Raw genomic sequence first — 23,494 nt, forward strand, 5'->3', positions numbered from 1 at the left:
CGAAAATGCTGGGGGGAGCAGGCCCTATGTTGAGATGGGGGTGGAGATGGTGCAGGGGAGATATTCGGTGGATGCTGGAGCCTCCAGCACAATGGTTCACTCGGAAGACCTGACCAATTCACCCCGGTCTAACGGGGTCCCATCTAGCTTAATGGGACCCACAGGGAAACAGGCAGCTGGGAGTGAACCTGAGAATAGAAATCCCCAGCCCACAGCAGGTACAAGCTCACAGGCTGCACAGGCAGGCGCTGTGGCTTGTGTTAGGGGAAGAGCTATTCATGATTTTGAACAGGATTACTGGCAGGCAGCCAGTTATATCAAACAATGTGGGTTGTTTAAGCAGGGGGCAGGGGAACAGGCAGCTGGGATTGTAGAAGCTCCCCAGCACTTGTCCCGAGCGATTCCCCCTCTCTTGTGGGACTCCGGGGAGGAGCCGGAACCAGGTTTTAGACCTGAAGGGGAAGGCTCTCAGCCACCGGCAGCCGGTGGCAAGGGATTGCCTGTCCCCAGCCCAGGTTTGGGAAGGGAGGGACCCGAAGGAGGAGGTCCCCAGCCAGCAGGGAGTGTGACCCGAGCTAAGGGTCTGCTCGCCAGGGTAGCCCCACCAGCGACACTCCCTAGGAGATCTCTTCGGGTACCCCAGCCCAAGAAAGTATGGTCACCCACTTTCCAGTGGAGTAGGGTGGTCTCCCAAGTCAGGGAGAAGCCAAAAGGCAGAGGGCCCCAACCAGCAGCCATTAGCTGCGAGAGACTAGAAGCTGGAATCAGTCCAGCCACACCGCAGGAAGCAGCCTGTGGCAGCCCAACCAGGGATTAGGCTGGCCGCCCGGAGACGGGCGGCACTTGTATATAGCTTTGTTCAAGTAGTGTGTATAAGGTTAAGGTAGAACATGTATTAAGGTAGAACGTGTTAATTTAAATTTTATATTGCAATTCAGTAGGGATATTATTAGTGTATAAGTTTTATAAGTATGGTACCGTTCCGGAATTGTATTGTGAATCGAGGTCGAGGGACCTGATTACACCCCCCCGAGCCAGGGGACTTGGTGAGATTTTTTTTAAAGTCTTTTTCAGAGTTCCGGAAGGCACAGAGGACCAGCGTGTCAATGAGTGCTCAAGGAAGGAGCACTCCCAGTCCGCGAAGAAAGGGGTCTGCAGGAAGCGGATATCCCACAACATTTAAACTGTTACTGATAATCCCATTAAGATTAAGAATTTAATTTTACTGCTTGTTTGGAGTTAAGGGAACAAATTGCATATGCCTAGGAATTGTTGTGTTTGCATTGTGTTTAAAATACATTTTTGGCTGAATAATAGTGCCATTTAATAAAGTGCCAGGCAGTTGCATTGTAATAAAAAAAAGGGGAAGCTCGTTGTCGTCCATGTGTATTTTTAACAGATATGTTGGCTGGGTGACAATCCCATTAAAGATGTTGCATCATGTTAAAATTATGTTACAAGCGGTGCAGGGGCGTCGGACCCCCTCCATGCTTGAATTATTGTGAATATAAGTGGTGCAAGGGCATTGGACCCCCTCCGTGTATTGATTATGTAATTAATTTGTTTTCTGTTGATGGATGCCTACCGTACTGCGATTCTCTCTGGGCAGGGGAGATGGAGGTGTCGGGGGATCAAAGATAAATTTAGATAAGTATAAGGGAAGGTTGTTTGTGGGGGGTCAGAAATTATTGCTCACTTTTGGACAGGATACTACAAGCAAGTTTTACTATCCGATGGGGGACTGTAGGGATTTTGCAATAATTTTGAAATTTCCTACAGTTCCGATCATTGATTTTTTTGATTAAAGAATACCTGGGTAATATACCTTTAAAAATCCAGGGATCAAAATGGCCACCAGACCACATGGCAGAAGACAAAAAGGACTTGAAAAGGCAGCCTGCTGTGTCTGTGAAAAAGGTTCAATGGAGCAGTCAAACTGCCAATCAACGACAGTTCAGGGAGTTCCCCTCCCTGCAGCAGACAATCGATATGTTTACAGAAACTGCTACAATGTTTACACAAAGGATTACTGCGGTTTCAGTCTGACCACAAGGACAATGACTTTTGTTTACTCAAGCAATCAAGGAAATAGACATGCTTTTTTTCAAACTACGGCAGCTTTATTCAAAGCCCATCACAGACAACGAGGACACATTTAAATTGAAAAAAAACAGTTTAAACGAATGGGTAATTCATCCAAACCCATTACAGACAACGGGGACAGTTTGGATTCCTTTTGTTTAGCCCAGATACATCCGGATTTGGGCGGGCCCCAAATGGGGTATAAAAGATAGCTTCTCAGAAGCCTCTCTCTCTCTGCGGCCTCGCCTCCGTGCCCTCTACAACGTGGGAGCCTGCCTAAAGGAGTGGAACACCAGCAGTTTACTTTTAAAATACTGGGGTGTTTTTACTTCGGGGCAGTGAAGATCAAAGCTCGCAGGGCACGGAGCAGGCGGTTTTCATTGGTGAGCATATATTTTTCTGGCCCATTACAAGGCAACTTAGAATAGGTATAGGGGTGGGAATTAAGTGGGAATTTTGTTAGAACTGTGATTTTAGTCGATTTTTCCTCGTTGTGTCCGTTCTCTCCTCCCCTATTTAAGTAACAGTGTTGCACTAGCAGATAAGGCTGTAGTGAACACTGAGAGTAGCTGTATTAAAGTGCTGATTTTTTTAGTAAAAGCCACTAAGCAAAGGTGCTGTAGTGAGCAAGGTGTTTCTATATTGAAAGTGCTATTAAAAGGGTGTTGCACTAAGCAGAGAGGTGCTTCAGTGGACACTAAGTAGCTGTATTTAAAAGTGCTGTATATTTAAATAAAGGAGTGTTGCACTGAGCAAAGAGCGCTCTAGTTGACACTAAGTGTACTGCGTTAAGCAAAAGTGCTGTACCAGGCACAGGTGTGCTGTATCGATTATTTTAAGTTGTTTCTTTCTTTTGTTTCAATAAATGCTGGTCTGTTTTGCACCCAAACCACGAGTCACGTTTTCTGTCTACATCGTTACCGAATAAGTCCAGCGGTCAGAACCAGGAATAGGGGAGCGCTTCGAAACCGCACGGGGGTCCCTGGAGCAGCTCAGAGGCTTCTGACTGGCCAGAGACAATAACCCCAACCCCGCTGTTAATTCCTACATATGAGGATGAGAGTTTTAAATTGGAGGACTTGGGGAGCCGGGATCCAATGTAGGTCGGCAAGGACATGGGTGATGGGTGAACAGACTTGCTGTAGAATATAGGCAGCAGAGTTTTGGACAAACTGAACTTTACAGATGGTTGAGGATGGGAGTCTGGTCAGGAGAGCATTGGAACAGTCGAGTCTGGTCATTCGTCTCATTGCAATTCGTGGGATCTTGCTGTGAACATAATGGCTGTTGTATATGGCTACAAAACATCAGCCGCTGCACTTCAAAATAATTCCCTGTATGTGAAGTGCAATGGAGAGACACGTCATGCCGTTGTATTAACATGTGTCTTTTTATCTATTTTCTATTCTCCATGCTCTGTTTTATGTCAGGTTTCCATCTTTGACTCTATTGTCGAGTTTTGCAATCTGAGCACAAATTACATAATAAAAATGGACGGTGACACAAGGCAATTACTGCCTTATTACAACAAGATTATAATACTTTATGTTAAAGCGATTCAAATACCCACCATATTAACACAATTACTTTTCACTCACAAAGGGAAAACAATTCATTGGTTATCGCATTACTGCTATATTGGTCAGATTCAGTTAATTTATTATGTTCTGCCAATAGGGGGAACAACATATTATTGCGGTATTGCACTAGCGATGCCTCAAAACCACAACAGATTTCCAACCAATTAACCTTCAGGAAAGTACCGCTTCATAGACTGAATATGGAAATTGAAGAATTAATAGTTTCCATGGTATTGATTTGACTAAGTATCAAGCCTAATCTCCACAGTACATAAACCATGAATTTAGGCCCCATTATTTCTCTGCATATTCACAGTGAATTGGATGCAAATTCGCAGGCAGAAAATGGAGGGGCCATAATCGGCTGTTGCCACAGAAACATGGGCCAAATGGATTTTGAATGACTATTAAATAAGAAATCCATTTCGTAGTCTGCACCTTTGGTAAATAAGGTTAGTCTGTGCATAACAATGAGGCTAATTTGTATATGTAAATGTAATACTTGATCGCTTTGCAGGAATCTGAAGTGCCCACGTTTTACCAAATTGATTGGGAATATTGACCTTAAAGTGCATCAATCTATGAACATTAAGCAGTCATCTGGCATTTGCTTTTTTGGCAAATGTTTTCCTCGCCTCTTGAAGACATTGAGTCCTTTTCTGTTTCCATAAGCATCAGTCGCACACTTACACCACCTCCACGTGGTCATTATACACCTCCACGTGGTCATTATGCATCTGTGAGCTTTGATCCATATTGTCAGCTGGGTGTTTGATCATGTCACAGCCGAGCTTGATCGTGCCCTCACTTGACAACCATACCTGCCCAGTCCCAGCCAGAGTTGCTGAATATAGAACGGGAGTGAGATCTCTGCCTGTTTTTTTTGCCTCTCTCAAGCAGAGGACAGAAAGCTGCTGTAGCTCCCCTTACCACAGCAGATCAACAAACAATGTACAGCCTGGGGATTAAACTTGGGACTTTCTTGGTCTTTATGGTTCAGTTAATCACAAGATAAACTCACTGAGCCATGGGAGACGAAATGGGTTTCACTGAAATTCATGTCTCATGATAATAAACTCAGCAGTCTGAACACATGACCCACTAAAATCAAAACCTGAACATTTATACCATCAGCTACCTGTGCAAAGAAGATAACTGAAAAAAGCATTTTTCATACAAAGAAAATTACAAAGAAAACTAAAATATGCAGAGACAAAGTTACTCTAAACAAAGTTGCTCACTTTTACATATGGAATTGCTTCCCCTTTGCAGAAAAAAAGGAAACAAGGAATGGGGCAGAACGCACCAGATTCAAGAATTTACTGGTTTTTACGCAATACCCAAATTTAAAGTACTGACAGGGTAAAAGTACAATTTAATGCTATTAAAAAAATCCACATTGAAATCAAAGTTGTCAGTGGAGTGCCGAGATGTTTATACAATACAAACTTATAGCAGAGATTTTCAAGCTTCTCTGTGTAGGTCCTCTTGCAAATAATAACACACTCCCACGGGATATGACCCCTCCAACTTCCACTGCAAATATTCACATTTCTAGGTACCTCTTACAAACATCGACACTGGCCTGGGAAATCCAGCAAACATCGACACTGGCCTGGGAAACCCGGCAAATATCGACACTGGCCTGGGAAACCCGGCAAATATCGACACTGGCCTGGGAAACCCGGCAAATATCGACACTGGCCTGGGAAACCCGGCAAACATCGACACAGGCCTGGGAAACCCGGCAAACATCGACACTGGCCTGGGAAACCCGGCAAGCATCGACACTGGCCTGGGAAACCTGGCAAACATCGACACTGGCCTGGCAAACCCGGCAAACATCGACACTGGCCTGGCAAACCCGGCAAATATCGACACTGGCCTGGGAAACCCGGCAAATATCGACACTGGCCTGGGAAACCCGGCAAATATCGACACTGGCCTGGGAAACCCGGCAAAGATCGACACTGGCTTGGGAAACCCGGCAAATATCGACACTGGCCTGGGAAGCCCGGCATATATCGACACTGGCCTGGGAAACCCGGCAAACATCGACACTGGCCTGGGAAACCCGGCAAACATCGACGCAGGCCTGGGAAACCCGGCAAATATCGACACTGGCCTGGGAAACCCGGCAAACATCGACACTGGCCTGGGAAACCCGGCAAACATCGACACTGGCCTGGGAAACCCGGCAAACATCGACACAGGCCTGGGAAACCCGGCAAAGATCGACACTGGCCTGGGAAACCCGGCAAATATCGACACTGGCCTGGGAAACCCGGCAAATATCGACACTGGCCTGGGAAACCCGGCAAACATCGACACTGGCCTGGGAAACCCGGCAAACATCGACAGGCCTGGGAAATCCAGCAAATATCGACACTGGCCTGGGAAACCCGGCAAATATCGACACTGGCCTGGGAAACCCGGCAGACATCGACACTGGCCTGGGAAACCCGGCAGACATCGACACTGGCCTGGGAAACCCGGCAAACATCGACACTGGCCTGGGAAACCCGGCAAACATCGACACTGGCCTGGGAAACCCGGCAAACATCGACACAGGCCTGGGAAACCCGGCAAAGATCGACACAGGCCTGGGAAACCCGGCAAAGATCGACACTGGCCTGGGAAACCCGGCAAATATCGACACTGGCCTGGGAAACCCGGCAAATATCGACACTGGCCTGGGAAACCCGGCAAACATCGACACTGGCCTGGGAAACCCGGCAAACATCGACAGGCCTGGGAAATCCAGCAAATATCGACACTGGCCTGGGAAACCCGGCAAATATCGACACTGGCCTGGGAAACCCGGCAGACATCGACACTGGCCTGGGAAACCCGGCAAACATCGACACTGGCCTGGGAAACCCGGCAAATATCGAAACTGGCCTGGGAAACCTGGCAAATATCGACACTGGCCTGGGAAACCCGGCAGACATCAACACTGGCCTGGGAAACCTGGCAAATATCGACACTGGCCTGGGAAACCCGGCAAATATCGACACTGGCCTGGGAAACACGGCAAATATCGACACTGGCCTGGGAAACACGGCAAATATCGACACTGGCCTGGGAAACCCGGCAAATATCGACACTGGCCTGGGAAACCCGGCAAATATTGACACACTTGGTTTTCCAAGTTTTACCTCATTGGCAGACTGTCACCGGGGGAGGGGGTACACTGAATTGGTGCAGTAAGGATGCTCCCCAGAAGTTGTGACCAAAGTGTATTATCAGGAGCACTCATTATTAACTAATGTTGAGGACTGAAATATTTCAGTACCTGATCAGGACCAGAACCAGTGACGTAATGTTAGTAATGGACCTGGTTTTATTGGTCACACACAGCCTTTTGGTTCTAAAGCAACACACAGTTGTAGTTTTGTAGGTTATACAAAAGAGGAAGTAGCTCCTCACTAAACTCAAGAAGCAACAATTAAAAAAAAAAAAAATTCCCTTTTTCTTTCCAAAAGCATTGGCCCAAGTTGCCATTGGTCATGTATCAGCCAATCCAGTAAGGTTATTTAACCATGAGGGTATCACAGCTGAGCCACATTTCACCTCGATGCCAACGCTTACTAGCAGTGGATGGTGATTAGGAGCAGGAATCCTGCTGATTATTGCCCTCCGCTAGGGACACATCCACCACTGCCGCCCTCAATGGGGTCAGCACAAACCAAGTCTCATACCCGAGACATTCTTGGATTGTGTGGTTTTGGGGCCGGGGGAAGAAAGAAAGAGAGTTGGAAATACCCTGATTAAAGGTAGACATTCATTCACATACACAGGAAACATGTGCAGCAAAAACACACAAAAATGAATAGTTTGACCCCATCAGTAACTAGATACAAGGTATGAGTGTTCCTTTCTTTATGGATGGCATGTTCCCTTTATTTCCCTTACCTCAATGAATCAGGAAGAACAATGACACAATAACACTGAGGTAACAGAATTAATAATGATCCATATAACACCTACCAACTTCCGCCTCTGTTCTGGGATCCCAGTGACATCAACTGGATTCCGTTCCAACACGTTCAAAAAATTCACCTCAGGGACAGCTATTGCACAGATCACATGGACCCATCTAAACAGACAGACAAACGCAATCACCAAATGTTGCTTAGAGAAACTTTGGATCCGAAAACAAATTACCTTGGAACCTTGAATTATTTGAATAATTTACACTGATATTTGTTCCTGGTTCACTTTACCAAATCAGCTGCTGTTGATCGGAAGCTCCGATATTGACTGCCAGGTGGAACTTACAGGAGCGATCCTAAAAGTCTATGATGCAATTTTTAACTAAGAGTATTCCTTACCCATCAAGTAGCAAGATCTGTTTTATCATATAGGTTATTATGACACTACAATAAAGGCATTCCGAGTGGCAAGCAGTGACTAGTGGGGTACCGCAGGGATCGGTCCTTGGACCCCAGCTATTCACTATATATATTAATGATCTAGACAAGGGAACTAGATGTAGTATCTCCAAATTTGCAGATGACACAAAGCTGGGTGGGCGTGTGTGCTGTGAGGAGGATGCCGAGAAACTCCAGGATGATTTGGACAGGTTGGGTGATTGGGCAGAAGCATGGCAGATGCAATATAACGTGGATAAATGTGAGGTTATCCACTTTGGTGGCAAAAACAGGAAGGCAGATTATTATCTGAATGGCAATAGATTGGGAGAAGGGGAAGTGCAACGAGACCTGGGTGTCCTTGTGCACCAGTCGCTGAAGGTAAGCATGCAGGTGCAGCAGGCGGTTAAGAAGGCAAATGGTATGTTGGCCTTCGTAGCAAGAGGGTTTGAGTACAGGAACAAGGATGTCTTGCTGCAGTTGTACAGGGCCTTGGTGAGACCACATCTTGAGTATTGTGTGCAGTTTTGGTCGCCTTATCTGAGGAGGGATGTTCTTGCCATGGAAGGAGTTCAGCGAAGATTCACCAGGCTGATACCTGGGATGGCAGGAATGACGTATGAGGAGAGATTGGGTCGATTGGGCTTGTACTCGCTGGAGTTTAGAAGAATGAGAGGGGATCTCATTGAAACTTATAAAATTCTGACAGGACTGGACAGACTAGATGCAGGAAGGATGTTCCCGATGGTCAGCGAGTCCAGAATCAGGGGTCACAGTCTAAAGATAAGGGGTAGGCCATTTAGAACAGAAATGAGGAGGAATTTCTTCACCCAGAGAGTGGTGAACTTGCAGAATTTTCTACCAAAGAAGGCAGTAGAGGCCAATTCATTAAATATATTCAAGAAGGAGTTGGATATATTTCTTAAGGCTAAAGGAGTCAAGGGGTATGGGGAGAAAGCAGGGACCGGGTACTGAATTTGGATGATCAGCCATGATCGCATTGAATGGCCGACTCCTGCTCCTATCTTCTATGTTTCTATGAATGAATGCCTTTGTACCTTGTTGTCCCAATTTTAAAATGGAGCTAGAAATTTGAGATGGGGGGGGGGGGGGGGTTTAATAAAACTGTCATTATTGGCTCCGAAGGCACTGCACCTCAGGAAGGATATACTGGCCATGGAGTGGGTGCAGCGCAGATTCATCAGAATGATATCGGGGCTAAAAGGGTTAAATTATGAGGAGAGGCTGCATAGATAAGGCTTGTATTCCCTTGACTATAGAAAATTAAGGGGTGATCTAATTGAGATGTTTATGATGATGATTAAAGGAGTTGATAGGTTCTCACTATCTACCCTATTTCCTCTCTTTGGGGGGGGGGGGGGGTGCCCAGAACAAGGGGGAATAACCTTACAATTGGAGCTAGGCCATTCAGGGGTGATGTCAGGAGGCACTTCTCACAAAGGGCAGTGGAAAACTGGAATTCTCTCCCCCAAAAAGCTGTTCATGTTCAGTCAATTGAAAGTTTCAAAACTGAGACTGATAGATTTTTGTTATGGAACCAAGGTGGGTAGATCGAGTTAAGATACAGATCAGCCATGATCTAAACGAATGGTAGATCAGGCTTGAAGGGCTGAATGGCCTTCTCCTGTTCCTATGTTCCTTTGAATATCAAATAATTATAGCTTTATTTATTTTAATTGCTGTATACAAGTACATAGACAGAAGTACTATACCATCTCATACAGGCTGAACAATCTGAAGGACTGAGGTTACCTGCTAGGGTGACTGACCCACAGCCAGCTAGCCAGGTAATCCTTTCCCCAGGGCTGGCTACTATGGTGGTGATAGATATAATTTGTTCTTAGCCTGGCATTACAGTGGAGCAGTGAGTGGGTGTTTGGGTGTAAAGATGCCCTGAGGATCAAAAAAAAGCCATCCTATACACAATGGACTTTCAAGGAGTGAAGCTGAACTTTGTCACATCAGCAAACAAATTTGTATGATATTCCCATGTTCTTTTAATGAAGGAGTTAACCCATTTAAAATAAATGCTTTCAATAAAATAGCAGGAAACAAGTATTGTACTGTATGATTTCACCCCATTTGTCTCCTGCATTTCTATGCAGTTAAAAAAAAGTACTGCACACAGATATTTATGTAACTTCATGTATTTGTGTTACTTTTTTTGGAAAACAGGTTACTCTACATCAAAGTAAGACCGCTGGATAGAGATCAGCAGCGGGACCACAGGCCAATTTTCCTTAACCCAGGGGTGGCGAGGTCAATTGTGGCCTTGGATGAGAGATAACGCAGCAGACTGCAGATTGACTCTGGAACCTCCCTGGTTTTTATGGCTCTGCTAATCAACGAGGGGCAATGTCTTAATGGAAAAAATAGTGTTTGGCAAACGTTTTGGGCTATTCACAAGCACTACAGTTTATATAAACTGCATCCTAACTCAGTATCACACCACTCGATACCATCATGGCAAAACTGACAAGTACTGCCCCCCTCAGCAAAAATTGGTACAAATGTTTTTCACAAAGGCTTTAAACTGTTCCCACCACAGTAATGACACAAGATACAGCTTTGCCTAATCTTGGCACTAAACACGACCTAATAATTAAGGTCTATCCACTGCTGAAGGTACAATGCACTGTTAGGTCTCACTATCAAGTGACAAAAGAACAACCTGTTTATCACTGACTTAACAATATGCGGATCAATATAACTTTCAAGTACTCGTAGAATGCGTTTCTCAAACACAAGTATCACTTTACCTTTTGTCAGTGGTACTTTTCAGTGCCCCGCCTCTTAAATTGCACAAACAGCAATCCTGAAATAAGGAGGAAAATTTAGTAGTTAAGAAATGGCAATTAAAAAATAACAGCAAAAAAAGTATTTCCACCTGACTTCAATCTGAATTCACAGGACAGAATCTAAAACACAAACAAAATGGTTACATTTTCATTTAAAATTAAATAGGTCAGCTTTTGCTCCTTGTATTTACAGCATTTGTATTTAACAGAAGGTACACAGAGTGTACAAGCCAACCCCTCATGGCATAAGAGGAGGCAATTTAAAGCATCAACAAACCCCTCAACAAAAGCAAGCACTTTGGTGACTCCAGGACCCTGCATGACATTTACCAGTTAAATTCCCTGGAGGGGTGAGTGCCACGAAACATGGCGCGGGGTGGACAGGGGAGAGGAACAGGGCAACGCAAAGAGAGATTAAGCAGCAGCATGGTGAAAGACAAAAGCAACCCAATTTGTTCCAATGGGTGAAACTAGTAAACATTTCTCTCTCTCCATCTCCCTTCAGCCACTTCCTTCAATACAATATTGGGACGAAGGAAGAGGTGTTCAAAATCATGAAGGGTTTTGATAGAGTAAATAAAGAATAAACTGTTTCCAGTGGCAAAAGGGTTGGTAACTAGGAGACACAGATTTAAGGTAATTGGCAAAAGAACCAGAAGCGACACGAGGAAAAATCGTTCCATGCAGCAAATGATGATGATCTGGAATGCACTGCCTGAAAGGGTGGTGGAAGCAGATTCAGTAATAACTTTCAAAAGGGAGCTGGATAAATACTTAAAGTGGAAAAGCGGTGTAAGAGCAGGGGTGTGGGACTAATTGGTTAGCTCTTTCAAAGAGCCGGCACAGGTAGGATGGGCCGAATGGCCTCCTTCTGTGCTGTACCATAAGGAAAATAGTGCTAAGTGCTATTTCAATAAAAAAAATACTTCATGTCTGGCTTTACATGGAAGTTTTAACAGAAAAAAATTACGCCCTATTCCCAGTTAGCATCTGGCTGAATTAGAGCATTTTCTTCTCAAATCACTGGATACAATGAGTGAAAAAAACTTCTAACACAGTTGCCTTCTTTTGACTCATCACTGTGTACTGAAATTATGTTAGCAGTTATTCAAATACAATATTTAATTTGACGCATAGTGACTCGTGGCAAGACAAGTTCATCTTTCTCATCTTCAGTATTGACAACTTTTCTCAGCCCAACATTACAACAAAAAATGCACTCAATGTGCATGAACAGCCTTCGCCAAAAACTGACAAAAAATTAGCGATAACCCACAATAATCCAGAACAAGAGGGCATAATCTTAAAATTAGAGCTATGCTATTTAGGGGAGCATCTTTTCATACAAACGGTCGTGGAAATCTGGAACTTGCTCCCCCAGAAGGCTGCTGGGTCAATTAAAATTTTCAATCGAAAGAATTATAGTTTTTTGTTGGTTAAGGGTATCAACAGATATGGAGCAAAGGTAAAGATCAACCATAATCTAATCTAATGGCAGAACAGACTCGAGGGACTGAATCACCTACTCCTGTTCCTATGTAACATTTAACAAATATCAAGCAACCTCATTGTCAGTTCAAGGTCTTGCAAAACACTCGCAACTCACCCAAGATTAACTTAAAATCATTTTTTCTTGAGAGATTGAGGAAGCTGTCATTCGGAAGCCTTGGAGGGCACCCTGATCTGCCATCAGCCAATTATTTTGTGAACATCAAAAACCAAAATCAGTCAGCATACTCCCACAGACAAAAAGTTAGTACAATAATTCTTCATAAAATGTACTCCTTTTAAACTGAACTTCATTACCAATTTTTATACATTTTTCATCAAACAACTGGAGGGGAAGAAGGGAGCTCTCTGGAATAAGGATAATTCTTCCTTTTGCACTTTGCCAAATCTATCAAGACACTGTCTGTTGATTTACAATTTATTGAAATTAATAACAGAACTTTGAAGCTTATGTTGCTGCATATTGATAGAATCACTGCCGTAGACCGTCTGTTGAAAACATACAACAGAATCGGGTGCGGGAGGACAGGGGATGGGGAATGAAAACGATTCCTTAATTTGTGGTACAAGAGTTTTAATTCCATCTGGAAAGAAGGGACAAAGTCCCTCTCAAATCCTGATCCCATCAAGGACTGCAAGCAAAACAGATTGGCAAGTTTTGTATTGAGGCACTCAGAGAAAAGATGGCCATAATTCAGCATTAATCAAGTACTCAAGTAAACCAAAAGGATGGATGGAGTGGGAAACTGAAATGGCACCATGGTGCAGTGGGAAAAGTGGTGTAATTCAGAGGGCAATTTGAGGCAAGATACAGAGGGATTCTTTGCTAATTAACCCACGTTATACTCAACTGGAAGAAATCTTCATTTTCATAATCACCCCAAATAAAAATGCTTCATGACCTCCTCTTTTGAATACAGGTTGAGCGTCCAAAATCCGGATTTCTGGAATCCGGAATCCAGGACGATTGGTGGCAGGGTTGTCCAGAATCCGGACACCCTGTTTCCGCCGCCATTTGGAACCTGCCCATTTCTACCTCTACTAACCCACCCAGTAAATCATTACAAACATTTATCCTTCTTGGCAAAAACAAGGTCTTGTTGGTTTTAAATTTACTTCTCCCTATTTTGATCTTACTTAAAGTAGCTGGATTTACCTAACTAACTATATACCATTTAATATCTTCTACAGTACGATGCGGTCTCCCTTTAATCACCTTCTTTCTAGACTGGGGCTTGATGGGCCGAATAGCCTTTTCTCACTGTCTTTGTGTTCTCTCCTCTTTCCTCATAGACTACTCCTTTAAACTTTGTATTAGTCCAGTTACTCCTCTCTGCACTGTATGCTTTTTATAGCATTGTGATTAGAACTGAACACACTACTGCAATTTTGCACTGATCAGTGCTGCGTGTGTAAAGCTTTGTGTGCATTTTAAACTCATTTTAACTGCCACTACCTAAAGTGCTTTAACCTAGAAAATATGGAATTAGCCAGGCACCATTGAGAGCAGAATGAATAAATTATATAGTGAGAAACATGAGTCGGTTTGCCAGTGATAAGCTGATTATGATGTACAATGTTATGATCAAAAGCAGACTTCACTGCATTTACTTGCATACTTCAAAAATAAATCACTTCCAGTTTTACCACATATCTCTCTCAAAGGCCTCTTCCTCTGTTAACCATGTCTTGTGATTTGCGAGTCAGAGCTGAAGAGCCAATTTCTGGCTCAAGCTGAAAGGTACATTGGCTCCAGAAGTGAAACACAGGACAGATGAATTGGTCCCAAGCTCCTCTTCAAAGCAAAGGCTACTTAATTCTGATCTCCCTGACACCTCTCACAATTCCTGAGAGCCAGCCGCACGAGCAGCAACAGAAGCTATGTGATTAATAGTACGAAATAATCAGTCGGCCAGCGTCAAGACAGCAAATTCTTAGCACCAACGACTGCAATGAAAGGGGGAGGTTGGCTGCAGACAGGAACGCACAGCGATACTACAGCCAAATACTAACTGTTTTAGGCCCCAAAGTAGCTTCAAAGTTCACTTCCGAGTCTGTATCAGGATAAACTGACCGTGGGCTTGGTGAAAGCCATGGGCTGCGATTTCAATCTAATTCACTGTTATAGGTTCAAGAGGTTATCAAGACATTTTATACAGATTCCCTAAAGGGGAGTATTGGGCATAATGCAAAAACAGTGCTTCAGCACAATTTCAACCATTTTCTCTTAACCGGGATGCTGGAGGTTTCCATAAGAATCTACAGAAAAACTCCAGTTTTTCATCATTCATTGCTAAACTCCCTGCACATGTGGAAAATACATTATTAACTTATAACATAGAATTGACTTAAAATCAATAAAGTTCTTGTTTTGCAACAAATATATCAACTGGGTCAGTCAGAAATACCAAGTGACTGGTAGGAAAGCTTGACCTTTTACCACGCACTCACTTTTCTCCCCCTTCACTGTAAATCCTTCTGCTTTGCAGAATGGTTTCAATATTCCACTAGGGATCAGATTGTGGATACGACCGATGTGTATACACGCTCATGCCCCGCCTGCGACTGTCCTTTTCATTATTCGTGCATTGTCAGGGCCCGAAAGGGCTATGGAAGCTTTGTGAAATGCATTTCTATTTGTTGTCCATCTTTCCTCAGGAGAGGTATTTTCTGTAGTAAGGATCGAAAAGGTCACTGCATTTCACGAAATACAGCTATCGGTGTCAGGTATCAGTTATGGGCGAGAACACAAATGACTGTTTTAAAGGGCTCAAGAGTTAAAGTCTTTTTAAAGACAGGCAATTTCTGGAGCAGCTCACTGCAAAAGATCCACTGCCAGCAAAATCCATCAATTACACACTTCACTACTTAACACCCTCCCCTCCGCCCCCAAAATGTTGTGGCACAATTCCATTAGCCCTTCATTTAGCCACCAACCAGCTGTTTAGTTTATCTGCGAGTCTGCACATTTGGTTCCAGTGGGCTATTCATTCATGGAGGGAATCACAGCTGAATTTAATCCTGTCCTCATAGGATTTCCACACAGGTGTACTTTCCAAAAGCAACTACAGGATAGCAATCAGGAGCAGGAAGTAAAGCTGATTTTTTCTCCTCCTTCCTGTCCCAGGAGTGGCTAGGCCATTTGTAGCCCCTCTACTCCTGCCCTGACTAAGATCAACTAATTCAGCACAAACTAGGGATCACACCTCAGACTTTCTGATCAGTATGGCTTATGACACTGGAGGGGGTGGGGGAGTCTTTAACCAATAGGCTATGGGGCGTGAGGGGGTCACCAGTTTTCTATTTATAAAATGTACACAGCAAAGCACAATACTTTCATACCCCCTATGCAATTGAAAGTGTTCATTTTTCTCTCTTTCGCCCTCCCCCCCACACACACAACCAGGATAACATGTTGACCTCAGCACTCCAGACACTGGATTTCTGTCTGTTCGAAACAGTTGCACAATATATTGTATGAAACACTTACCGCTGTCCAAGCATTGGCTGTACACCGTGAGCAGGTCCAGCCATCTTTGACTAAATCTGGTCGAATACCATAACAACCTGTCAACAGCAAAAGAGCTGGTTGGAAATTATGATTTGACAAACGTGCTCACTTATCCTCAAATCAGTGCCTTAATCATAGCAGTTCATAAGTGTTACTAATTAATCCTCATCTCCCTCAACATGCTGAGTTTAAGATTAGTCTTCACTGCACAGCAAGGCTCACAAGATTCTCAGTGCAACTCTACAATCAGCAGTTACAAACCCGCAGAGAAGAGCCACAACTTGTACACTGGATGACAAGCCTCCATTTAATCTTTTAACATTTAAAAAAACTACAAGAGTGTCACAATATGGTTTAAATATCAGCATTTTAGCTCATCTCAAAGTACAAGCACGAAGCCAAATGCCCAACCCAGGAGCTCTTAAGGCATTGTTAAGTACATGAAGCGTAAATGGAAATCTTCGAGAGACTATAGTGCAGAAACACTTCTAAACTAGTAGTTTGTTTGTGACAAACGCATAGCACAAAAGCAACCATAGTAAAGTTGGCCCTTTTTTTATAGCCTATTTCCTGGACAGCCACTCGTTTTAGGCAAATATTTTCTTCTCCAGAGCAAAGAATGAATTTAAATTTAAATTTAATTCCCCTGGTGACAAGGTGGGATCTAGTGCGTGCAGTGTGCCAATTTTGAATAGTCTGAACCCCTGTCCTGACCGACTCCAGAACTTAAAACTCTGTGGCTAGGTTTAGCAGATATTAAACAGTTGTGGTACAATGAATCTTTGGGTTGGTAAACTGAACACTAGAAGCAATCGGCTTATTGCAAATTTGTTCAGATAATAGTGTCTTCAATGCATGTCTGATCTTCCTTATCAAATGAAGAAGCAGAGTGGCTGGCAAAAGTGAAGATCAAATTTGTTTTTGGGGAGGATGCTAAGAGGAAAAGGAGAATTTGTTTTTGGGGAGGATGCTAAGAGGAAAAGGAGAATCCTATCAACCCCAGATAACTGCAATATGGAGGCACTTTAAAGCTAACTTATGATCATAAGAATTCAAGATCAGACTTGTACCATTTCCATTCTGACTGCAGGCTCTTCCAATTATCGAAGTATTAAAGCTTCTTCACTGTGACTAACTAAAATGGACGCGCAGACTGATGGAACTAGACTTAAAAATGCGTGGCCACAACGTTCACAACATCCCCTCCCCCACCCCAAGTTATTTTGGTGATTAGGAATGAAGTTGCCATTTCTGTGCTTTAGCAGGTCAAACCCAACTTTAAAAGGAAATAAATAGATTGTCTAAGGCGCTTGCCATAAAAGTTTCGCAGAGGCTAGCAGGTATTATTTTGCTTCAGTTACAGAGACAAAACAAAGACGGGACTAACATAATTTCGTTACCCCATCACCCACAGCGAAGAACAATAATTTCCAGCTTGGTTACTCATTATTTTTACCTATAAAAATGTTATCACTGAAAGCTGCATTGGGAATTCAGCATCCAAACAACTAACTTCAAGCTGAACACCAGAAAAACTCATTACTCACCAATACAAAAAAAATCCACAAAGCAACAAATAAAGAGAGAGAAAATGTGTAATGAGACTCAACGGTTGTCTAATGGACCTCACAGGGAACAGACAAACTGTGGGGTTATAGCCAGCTGCTGCTGTGAGGATCAGTGCAATCGTGGGCATGAATTTATATCCAGTCTGTTTTCTATGCTAGAATTTCAATTTATACAGTGACATTTGTTAGAACGAGTTGAAATGGGTAAGTTCACTTCTGGCCTTTTGCAGTCTATGTAAAATTCTGTTTTATGCATCTAAATTCAGTGCATCTTAGATCAGGAGTTTTCCATTTATTTAGAGATTTGGATGTAGAAGTAGCTTATATTTGGTATTTTTATCTCCCACTGAACACAACTGACTGGCAAACAAATGCAGGGCAAGTTACACTTTGCACTAGTTTCAGCTTCGCTCAGTGGTAGCACTCTTCCCTGAGTCAAAAGATTGGGGATTCAAATAGACTGGAGCAGATAATCTAGGCGGACACTCCAGTGCAGAACTGAGGGAGTGCTGCACTGTCAGAAGTCCTGTTTTTCGGCTGTCTGCTTGTTCAGGTGGGGGGTGAAAGATCTCATGCTACTTTGTTGAAGGGGAGGAGCGAGTGTCCTGGCCAAATCTCCTCTTAATCTTCTTTACTCTGAGGAGTACAATCCCAGCTTCTCTAGTCCCTCATCCACAAGGTACAGGAAACTTTCGATTAACCGGCCCCTAAATAACCGGAACGCTCTATCCACCGGCAAAATTCAGGAGTCGGTTCAGGTAACTTTTTTTTACTTTTATTACTTTTTTTTACTCCATTTATTGCTGTGCAAGGGTGTAGCTGAAGCTGTTGCTAAGCTACAGAGACACTTGCAACTTGTGCCGATTGTTTTGAAGCTGAAGCAACAGGGTTTGTTGCTTTATACGGAGCTCTTGAGCTCCGTATCTTTTACTATAGCGTTCGGTTATCCGGAATTGTTGATGAACCGGCACCACGTCGGTCCCGTCCGTGCCGGATACCAGAAAGTTTCCTGTAAGTAGTGTAGATGGGAGTAGAAAGTTGCAAAGGGACATTGATGGACTACATTGAGTGGGAGAAGTTCTGGCAGATGCAGTTCAGTGTGGAGAACTGAGAGGTCATCCACTTTGGACCCAAGAAAGATAAATCAGTGTATTTTATAAATGGTGAAAAGCTAGGAACTGTGGAGGAGCAGAGATTTAGGGGTTCATGTACAGGAGTCACTAAAACCTATGGACAGGTACAAAAATAATTAAAAAGGATAATGGAATATTAACCTTTACCTCGAAGGGGCAAGAATAAAAAGGGATGAAATTTATGCTAGAGTTGTATAAAGCTCTAGTTAGACTTCATCTGGAGTACTGCATTCAGTTCTGGATATTGCCCCTCAGGAAGGATACATTGGCCTTGGAGGGGGTGGAGCGCAGATTCACCAGAATGATACTTGGGCTAAAAGGGGTGAATTATGAAGACATAATTGCGCTTTTACCAATTATCTTAAATCTGTGTTCTCTGGTTGCCAGCCCTCCTGCCAGGCAAGGCTTGTATTCTCCCGAGTATAGAAAATTAAGGGATGATCTAATTGAACTGTTTAAGATGATTAAAGGGGTAGATAGAGAGAAACTATTTCCTCTGGTGGGGGAGTCCGGAACAAGTTGGCATAACCTTAAAATTACAGCTAGGCCGTTCGATGGTGATGGCACGAAGCACTTCTTCACAAAAGGGTAGTGGAGATCTGGACACACTCTTTCAAAAAGCTGTTGGTTCGGTCAATTGGCAATTTCAAGACCGAGATGGGTAGATTTTTGTTAGGTAAGGGTATTAAGGGAAATGGAACTAAGGTAGGTAAATGGAGCTAAGAAACAGCCCTGATTTAATTGAATGGTACAGGCTCGAAGGGCTGAATGGCTGATATACCTATCAATTCATCCAATGAAAAGCGACGAGTTAAGAAAGTAACTATAGGTTTTTATTGGCTAAATAACAGAGCCCACCCTCGTGGGTGATCGGATCCAACAAGGAGGAATACCAGCCAGTCGACCACCTTTATACCTGGGCAAGTAGGCGGAGCTATGGGCGGAGTCAGCAGTGGTCAGCCCAGGTATAACAGCGTGGCAAGAGGCGACCTCGTGTAGTGATACAACAGTGTAAACAGTGATAACCATAGTGTAACGATATAACAGTGATAACCATAGTGTAACGGTAGTGAACGATAAAAGTGGTTTACCACAATGGCCTACTCCAGTTCCTATGTCCCTATCCTGGTATTATCCTGGTAAATCTCCTTTGCATCCTCTCCAGGGTCTTGACATTCTGTAGGGGACCATAAGTGTTGTGGGAGGGAAGTCCATGACAGAATAATTAGATGTGGGCTCTAGATGAAGCCAGCTTGAATGGCCTTTCATCGCTCTGCTTTTCATACTTTCTTAATCTATTCAATTTTACAATTCAGCATTTTAATATTCAAACAGAATACTCGCTTTGAAAACATCTCGTTAGTACTGTGCCCTTTGTGACACAGATTAACGCAAATTGCAGATTTTTCAGGACAGGAATGATGGCCTGTGCATTCTGAAGATGTATTTTCTTGAGCTGTGGGGTACTTACTAGCATGGACCTGAAGACAGCATTTTGCACAGGAAATGAGCAAGCTGGTCCCATCGTCACCAATGTACGAATTTGTGGGTAAAGGCTCTGTGTTTTCTCCACTTGATGTGAAACACATTTCTGGGATGATCGGCTTTGTCTTTTGCCCAACCTTAGCAGCCATTGTCCAGGAACTTCCTTCAGCTATGGAAATATCCTGAGCGGTAGCCCTTTCCGGCTTTAAAGAAAAAGAAAGACCTTTTTTCAAAAAACAAAAGTAATCAATTTGCAATACAATAATTTTGCTATTATAATCCCGAGCAGCTGACTTGCAACTACATTTAAGATTTTTCTACGCGAGGGGAAAACATTCAGCGAGTGATCACAGAGGCCAATAGAGCAGAACAAATTGTCCCAATCCTGTGCTGTTGCTCTCATAGGTGTCCGTCAAATTGACAGGCAGGAACAGGTAAGCAACAGCTGGCCAGGGATATAATAAAATGCATGGAACACAATTCATCTACCAACTGTATGTGACCTATTCTACCCTCAGGTTACAAAAATGAATACTTCACCACAAACCCTGTGGACAACATACTGCCAGTCAATTTTCATCTCTTATCCGCTTCCCTCTGCCCAGCACCATCTTTAACATTATGGCCCTTCAGAGCAGCCAGACATTTATTTGCAATTTACTCTTTTAAGAGTACAGTAACATTATCACTTATTACGCATTTTTTTCTAAAATATCCACGACTTCAGCTCATAAACTAGGTTGACATTCCAGTGCAGTACTAAGGAAGTACTGCATTGTTGGAGGTGAGTCTTTCAGATGAAACGTTATATCAAGGTTCCTTTCACCTATTCGAGTGAACATTAAAGATCCCAGTGCATAATTCGAAGAGGAGCAGGGAGTTCTCCTTGTGTCCTGACCAACTTTTCTCCCTCAACCAATGGTAAAAAAAAATTAACCATTTGTTCATCTCATGGCTGTTGTGTGATGTTGCTGGTGCAGAATGGCTGACACATTTGTCTACATAACAACAGCCACTGCACTCCTAAAGTAATTTGTTGTGTGAAGCTTTGAGATATTTCAACAATGTGATAAAGTACCATGAAAATACAAGCATTTCTTTCTTTGTCAAAAATGGATGGCATAGAAATGATTTAGGATTCTGGATTATACGCGCCTATATACTAAAAAATGCATTCAGAAATAAAACACACTGGCCTAGAAATTCAGTTGCCTTAGCGCCGCTTTTGAGGCGCTAGAGGGACTAGCGCCAGAGTTATGGCCAGTTTAAAAATTCCCATGGGCCCTAAATCGGCGTTGCACCGGTAGCGCTGCGCCGGCACCAATGACGTCATCGGTGTGCGCAGCGTCCCGGTTGCCATGCCGACGGGCCCTAGCGCCGAAATTCAGTTGCGGCCGCCTCGCCCGTGGCAGCCGCAACTAAGACTCTGGCAACAGAGTCTTGCATGAGTTTGCGCCGGCGCATTAAAGGCCCCGCGGCGGCCGGCCGCTTTCCCGCCGGCCGCCTGCCCGCAGCTCCCTCCCCGGACTTCTCCCCCCCACCCCCCGGAACAGATGCAAGCCCGGCACTTGTCCGAGGTGCCGGGCTCATTTTTAGACAGATTTGCGCGGGCCGCGGCCGGGTGCAGGCAGCTCCTCCTTAACGGAAGGAGGAGGCCTGCACTTCCCGAGCCTGCCGCACCGCATCGGGTGCCGCAGCGCCGGAATTGCGGCGCAAAACGGCAGTTAGCGCCGATTTACCGCCGCAAAGACCCTTCAGTAGCGCCGGCAGCCGTTTGGGCACGGCCCTGCTGAATTTTTGGCGCGCGCAGGGGGACTTAGCGCCGGCACTAACTTCCGGCGCTAAAGCCCTGGCTAAGCCAAAACCCAATTTCTAGGCCACTGCATCCAAAGAACAGGGACATGGGAATTTGAACCTAGCATGAAAAAAAATTGAAAAATGGAAGTTCCCATAGCCCACAGGCAGGAGAAACGGTGTGTGAGGCTGCTCTGTTTGCATCTTTGGAGGGCCATGTCATTTTGAGGTGCAGCAAAGGAGCTCTTGCACACCTTACACAAAGACCAGGCTTAAATGCTTGTAACTCAGTGCTGCTGCTTTGCTCATGCTATTGTACAGGACAGCCAGCCAAGTTGCTCCAGTGTTGAAGGTGGTGAAACTGGGATTGAGCACGTCCAATTCACCAATTCATCCAGCAAGCTCTGGCATTTATTTGCTCCAGCATGGTTGACATAGTTGTGAAGCCAAAGAATTAAATATTTTGTAACTGAAGAGCTTTTATAGAGAAGAGGTGGGTAGGCCACATCAAAGTCAATCTTTCTTGACACAATCACTGGGTTGGTTTTTCACTACTAAGATAATGCACCATTGTCCACTTCTTTCTGTACCAGTTCCAAGTGATTCAATCGCTGGCTGCCGGAAACCAGCATAAACTGCATTTTCAATGTACTTAATGCTATTGCACAAATTACTCTACAAATATTCTTTGTCATACCTCTCCCCCCTCCAATAAGATTTTATCGTGTCAACATTACATGAACAGATTTAAAGATAATTTTCAATTACTTGAAGGTGTCAAATTCTGTACATCTTTGGGTAATGTAGAACAAAATTCAATTCAAAACCAATCTCACTTTAATCAAAAGTTTGTTGCGGATGTTACATGGGCACAATAATTGGTCTTCCATCAATTATAGAAGGACTCACGCTTGGACATCACTACTTCCATTTATAAAATAAATCAAAACGGAGTGGTAGTCATAAACTCCAGCAAATAAGCAAACAGACATTGGAAAGTCAGATTTATTAACTTTTCCTATATTTGAACCCATTTTCCTTTTAAGCACCACCACACCCTCAAGATATCTTTCTTCAGTAAGAAAATTTGTTTGTCTTCCATCCTGTACTCACTGGCAGGAGATTGCTGGCTTCAGCAGCTTTAGTTTCAGTAATCCTTCTTCTAATGGGACTACTTAAAAACAACAATTTGCATTTATACATCTCTTTTAATGTAGAAAACTATTCCAAGGCACTTCACAGAAGCACAAGGAAAAAGTTGGATGCTGAGTTAAAGATGGAGAGATTAGGAGGGATGATCAAATACTTGGACAAAGGTGGGTTTCATGAAAGATCTTAAAAGGAGAGGGTGGTGGAGAGGGGATGGGCTTTAGGGAGTACATTCTAGAGCTTGGGGCAAAGCCAGCTGAAGACTCTACCACCAGTGGTGGGCCAAAGGGAGGGGGTGATGCATACAGGGTGAGAGTAAGAGGAATTGAGAGTTCAGGATGGGTTATAGCACTGGACGGCATTACAGACTGCAAGGGTCGAGGCCAGAGGGATTTAAACACGAGAATTAGAATGTTAAATCCAAGGTGCTGGGGAGCGGGAGCTAATGTGGGTCAGAGAGGAGGAAGGTGAAGGGCAAATTGGACGGTGCA

At 43.8% G+C, this 23,494-nt stretch overlaps 1 protein-coding gene across 4 annotated transcripts in view; it reads right to left on the bottom strand.

Moving 5' to 3' along the window:
- The window catches only part of kdm4b (lysine (K)-specific demethylase 4B), a 594,368-nt gene that overhangs the window by 80,308 nt on the left and 490,566 nt on the right, over positions 1-23,494 (bottom strand). For all 4 annotated transcript variants that reach the window (XM_086004915.1, XM_086004916.1, XM_086004917.1 and 1 more), the window contains 4 exons: positions 20,047-20,263; positions 15,854-15,930; positions 10,816-10,871; positions 7,653-7,761 (listed from right to left, as the gene is read on the bottom strand). In XM_086004915.1, the coding sequence (XP_085861041.1) occupies positions 7,653-7,761; positions 10,816-10,871; positions 15,854-15,930; positions 20,047-20,263 (459 nt within the window). The remainder of the gene's footprint in view (positions 1-7,652; positions 7,762-10,815; positions 10,872-15,853; positions 15,931-20,046; positions 20,264-23,494) is intronic.

The sequence above is a fragment of the Somniosus microcephalus genome, chromosome 13, assembly GCF_052327205.1.
Source record: "Somniosus microcephalus isolate GS21.2 chromosome 13, FLI_Smic_1.0, whole genome shotgun sequence".
Taxonomy (NCBI): Eukaryota; Metazoa; Chordata; class Chondrichthyes; order Squaliformes; family Somniosidae; genus Somniosus; species Somniosus microcephalus.